The sequence below is a fragment of the Lygodium microphyllum genome, chromosome 8 (assembly GCF_053477565.2).
Source record: "Lygodium microphyllum isolate KBCC chromosome 8, Lygodium_microphyllum_v1.1.10, whole genome shotgun sequence".
In the NCBI taxonomy this organism is placed as follows: Eukaryota; Viridiplantae; Streptophyta; class Polypodiopsida; order Schizaeales; family Lygodiaceae; genus Lygodium; species Lygodium microphyllum.
Genome location: NC_141142.1, coordinates 151175729 through 151181277, shown reverse-complemented (window position 1 = coordinate 151181277; position 5549 = coordinate 151175729). Strand labels below are relative to the sequence as shown.

At 42.3% G+C, this 5549-nt stretch overlaps 1 protein-coding gene across 1 annotated transcript; it reads left to right on the top strand.

Moving 5' to 3' along the window:
* Positions 1-1725: 1725 nt before the first annotated feature.
* LOC148033002 (uncharacterized) lies at positions 1726-4834 on the top strand. Its single transcript, XM_087683701.1, has 4 exons — positions 1726-3577; positions 3787-3892; positions 3981-4171; positions 4260-4834. The coding sequence occupies exons 1-4, from the start codon at positions 2514-2516 to the stop codon at positions 4522-4524; spliced, it is 1626 nt and encodes a 541-aa protein (XP_087539827.1). The 5' UTR covers positions 1726-2513; the 3' UTR covers positions 4525-4834.
* The last annotated feature ends 715 nt before the right edge of the window (positions 4835-5549 follow it).

The window sequence follows — 5549 nt, the reverse complement described above, 5'->3', positions numbered from 1 at the left end:
GGTATTCACTTTTGTCGGTTTAATTTTATTATTTTCTAATAATTGTGAATGCTTTAGTTGATGTGTAGAGCAGGCAGCGGTGGTGTTGGGAAGTACCGGGTGATGGCGTGTATTCAAATTACTTAGAAGAATTATTATTTTTGATGGGCACGCGTCTTATCATTAAAGGCGTGGTGCTAATATTTATTTAGGTGCACTTATTATTGAAGCACTTGATAAACATTTATTATTTCGTATGCGCATAGGTGTTCGATTTAAATATTTCATTATTGGACATTGTATTTGGGCACAGCTCGATTTTTGGGATGTCCAACTGCTTTATTTTTTATTTGGGCAAAAGCAAATACAAAAGTCAAAGCATGCTAATTGTAAATTGGGCTATTTTTGAGCTTGGAGATTAATAATTTTATAAATACATGCCTTGTGGAGCGCTCACACAAGGCATGGGGGGAGATTGTGCCTAATTTGTCTTTTTGTCTCATGTCATGCAAAATCTTTTTTTGCTTTTATGAAGTTTATGTAGAGTTCTTTGTTCTTGGGGACCTTTCGGCGTTCACTACGCGTGCATACACCATTCAATTTGCGTACCAGTATTTGCATAGCGATGCACACTTGCATGCATCGCCTTCATGCATGGTTGCAATAGCCCTAATCAAACACAAGAAGTCAGGAAAGCTATGTTAACCACCTTCAAGAGAAGCCATTTAAGCACCACATTGATATATTTACATAGACCTTGTGTGTATGGTATGGGTTGTGGTTGTTGTAGGCCTGATGCATGTGTGCTCCTCAATCCTTATGCTATCCTTGCTTTGATACTGGTGTCATGCACACATGCATACATTGCCTTCATACACGAATGCCATAGCCTCGAGTAAACATAGAAAGTCAAGAGAGTAGGGATTTTCAAAGTCTTTTATACCCATGACACATGCGGAGAATGACAATTGGTTTTAGCAATAATGATAGTTGACACAGTCTATGTCTGTCTTAAGGTCGTCGACTTCTACTCCATGATTGTAGAGCCAATTGAAGTTGATAGCGTACACCCTCAAAAGGAGGTGAATTGGTAGAAGTTGACCTAACATTGTAGGACTTGATGGGTGCATTGACCATAACATATGCTTTTTCTCCCCTCAAAATGGTGCTCTCTCTTGTCCAACTTGGGTCATAGTGAGTCCATCTAAGTCTTCACTTGTGGCCATTGGAGTAACATATGCAAGTCCATAGATGTGCACGTGTCCAAGCTCTTAGAGTCCCTTCCCTCCAAGTGCTTGCATGGGCTTCTTACTATATTGTTAGCTTGAAAATCTTTAGGGATAGGATAATTGAATCAATGGTGGAATAGGTGAATTTGATGATGCTAATAAATGCAAAAAGTCATTCTTCTATTATGATATGACTCTTTATCATAGGTTTATTATCATTTGCACTACAAACATTTTCGAAAGCACTGCTATGTTTTTCCCAATGGTAACTTCCCCCTCCAAGTACTTTGAGAAAATGGAGCCCCCACAAGCACCTTCTCTTCACAGGATCACTACAACAGTGCGAGTGCTGTGTTGGCTCTACAAATGCTGGGTGGGAAGGGGCTTTCATACATTTTGCCTTTCCTAATCAATCCCAAGCCAATGAGCCAAAAATATAGAATGTCTTTTTGGAACGAGGTGGACCTAGAAAAGCCAATGGCCATGCGTATTACCTTTGGTCAAGAAAAAGCCAGCCCTTTGGGAGCTTGAATCGAGATTCTCCTTCAATAATATTTTCTGCATCACGTTCGCGGCCTCTCTGGACAACAGAAGGAGAAACAGAGCCATCTGTGGCAGCGAAGGCTTGCTTGTTTTTTGGTCTCAAAGAAGGCTCGCTTCTCGGCGCGTTCGCGACTCGCCAACAATCGCCAGTTGCTCTTTTCTGTGTTGGCGTCGCACAGGCTTTTGCGGACACAATTCGCTCCACAAGGTGTCTCTGGTTCTTAGGGTTTGCGGCTTTGTCCCCTTATCGAGGCCGGCACATCGCACTTCTATCAGCATTCCATTAACGTGACTGCACAAGGCGTCTCCAGTTCTATGGTTTGCGGCTTCGTCTCCTTGTCAAGGCTGGCACGCGGCGCTTCTATCAGCATTCCATTTTATGCACAACACCTCAGCAGATAGCCATTCAATTCGGCTGACAAGCATACACATCTCCCGTGAGAAGTGTCATCTCCGCAGATATTTGTTGGTTTTGTGCAAGTAATTGCCCAGTCAAGGGCCTATACTCTCAGTTTGCACTCCAGAAGTCCATTGTACTGGCATTGTATGGATTTCTGAGGATTGTTCACAGGGATTGCTGCCCTCAGAACTTCATTGTACTGGCATTGTATGTCTTTCTGAGGATTATTCACAGGGATTGCTGCCCTCAGGATCGGCAGAACACGCACTTTGATTTACTGTACATTTCCAAAGAAGCAGAGTATAGCTTTATATACTTTGTGAACTTCTACAATACGGCAGCTGCGAGAATTGAAGCGCTTGATGGGAGTCCTGACAACCAGGCTCCATGGATCAATTACAGTCATTGCAGCCATGGCCACTGCATCAGTGTCAACTGAGTTACCTGATAAGCCCTATTTGAGATCCGTCTCCAACACGACTGGGCAGACACTTCTGTTGTTCTCCTCTTATGCCCCAGTTGCCTCCTCATCATTTGACTTTGATTCCTCCTATCCGCCTTGTATCAATCCTACAATGGATTTCTCGCGTACAGCATCTTCATTAGTAAAGCCTGCTTACATGCCTGTATTCATACATACCTTGCCAGCGAATTTTGGTACTGTACCTTTGGCTTTTGCCGTTCAATCATCATCCATGCGATTTCACAGGGCGATGCCTTCAACAGCTAATCGTGATAGTGTTCTGCACTCAAGAACACATTATTTAAGCCCCTGTGATGTTTCCAAGTTTGGGGGGAACCATTGTAACAAGCATCATTCTTTTATTCTGGCTAGTTCATGTTTGTCACTGCCTCAGAGGGTAGCAGTGTTGCCTCTGCCCAAGTGTCCACAGAGGTTGACACAGCAGTTTTGTCTTACTTATTTCAATGCTGGCCCCTCCCGTCGGCCACTAGTTCATCTCCAGAAGCATCTGGATGCAGGGGCCTCTTTCTTTAATGCTCCACGTAGTTTTAGGTTTGAGAGAGTGATGTCATTTTTGAATGGCGGTTATACATATCCACCTCTTAGTGCCAGCTCTGGTCTGCATACTTGGCATGCTCCTCTCATTGAGGCAGATGGCTGTCACAGTGGGATGAAAGGATCTATCACTCAGAAGCGAACAGTGGCTGTTGTTTTGCTTGGATGGCTGGGAGCTGAACAAAGGCACCTGAAAAAGTATGCTGACTGGTATACAAAAAGAGGAATACATGCAGTTACATTTGTGGTCCCAATGAAGGACCTGTTGAGTTTGAAGGCTAGTGAGAGAGCTGAAAAACATGTGGATGTGCTCACGCAGCAGTTGATTGGGTGGCTGAAAGAAGACAGCAAGCAAGGCCAGGATCAGCTTGTGATTTTCCATACTTTTAGCAATACAGGTTGGCTGACGTAAGTATAGTTGACTTCATTATTTGGATGATAATATATACTGAAGCTATTCCAGAAGAAGTCCTACATGAAAGGATACACATTAATTGGAATTCGTACAGTATTGTGGAAATGATGTATTATAGGATCACAGGACTATTTGTACAGAATTGTGGAAGTGACGTATTATGAGATGACAGGACTGACATTGATGCTCACATTTTGTGCAGGTATGGTGCTGTCCTTGAAAGACTTATTGAGCAAGGTGATGATTTTCTTCAGAAGATCAAAGGATGCGTGGTTGATTCTGCACCCTCTGCAAGACCTGATCCACAGGTTTGCCCTCTTCCAACTTTATAGAGTCTGAGCGGGAAGGATTCTTCCAGTCAGTATGGGCTGACCTGGGAATATGACTCTCCTACAGGTTTGGGCTGCTGGATTTTGTGCAGCTTTGTTAAGAAAAGGTAGTGTGGCCACACAGAAACTCGTCACCAGCAATGATGCCTCCAATGAAAAAGCAGTTGTGCAAATGAAGCCAAGCTTTAAGGAGACTGCATTGCTTTCCATGCTTGAGAAGTTTTTCAGAGTGTTCTTACAGATGCCATATGTAAACCGGTATGTCGTGTTCGAACTTTGGCAGTATCCAGGATTTCTGTCTTGTGATTTCTAGGTATCTCTGCTAACACATGTTTAATGCTTGCAGGAGGCTGAATGATGTTGTTTCAGTGCTAACAAGCCAACAGCCAGATTGTCCTCAGCTATACATATACAGCAGTGCTGATACAGTTATCCCTGCAAATTCAGTAGAAGCTTTTATTGAAGAGCAAAAGAAGGCAGGACGTGTGGTTAATGCATGCAATTTTGAATGTTCTCCTCATGTGGACCACTTTAGAACCCGTCCAGAAAAATACAGTGAGCAACTGTCGAGTTTTCTGAAGCTTTGCATACCATCATTAGGCAGTCATTGAAGCGTTGGTATCTGGGGAAAATAATACCAGTGTTATTGGTGTACCATGATCGAGCGGAGAAACTGTTAATATGAAGAGTAAAGTTCTACTAATGCGATTCAGACAGAGAGAGAGGGGTTTTCCTAAACATCTTGTTGGACATTTATAAACACAAATTGTTCCTCTGAAGTCCAAATGGTTTCGTGAATGATTTTTCCTCAATTATCTGATGGCATCTGGACTTGATGTTCTTTTGTAAACACTTTCTACCATGAATGTGGTGGTAATAATCATGTCATGTCCAATTTTCCCGATACATGGGATTGTTCCTCAAAATGTTCACTTTGATGAGATTATTTTTCTGATATTTAAATCACTCTCTCCAATGTTTGCACTGATGAATCTTTCTGTGCTTGAAGTGAGATTATTTTTCTCGTAACTTGAGTTGTTCATATGTTCACACTGATAAGATTGTATCCTGCCTTGTAAGATTCAGTCAAGGCAATGAAAGTGTTCATCCTTTACCTGTGTCATGTTTGATATATTCCCCTCCCCCTCCCCCTGCCCCTCCCCTTCCTGGTACATGTAGGTGTTTGTTTGTGCTCGCTGCTTACAACACAGGAATTTGTATGATCATGAGTTTGTGTTTCACTCAAAAGTTGTGGAAGTTCATGGTAAAGGAACAAAATTTAGATATTGAGTTAAGACATACCATGATGTGTCAAGGTGCTTATCCTTTTTAGCGTCGTCGTGTTGGTATGAAAGAATCATGTGTTTTCTATTGTGTGTGTGGAAGTGTGGGTGTAATGAGTTTGCTGCAAGTCCTGCTTATCTGAAAAGAGGTAGAATGAAATAGGAATCATGCTATTTGGCACAGAACAAGAGGATGGTTATCCACTTGAGATGGTATGAGCTTTTCCTGTTCAATGCATGGGCTTAGCCCGAATCAGGCAAAAAACAGTTGTATGGTTCATATCCCGAACCAAATCAATGGAAGGAATACTAAGTGCTTTGGCGAAAATGAGTTTCAAGCAGGAACAGATACA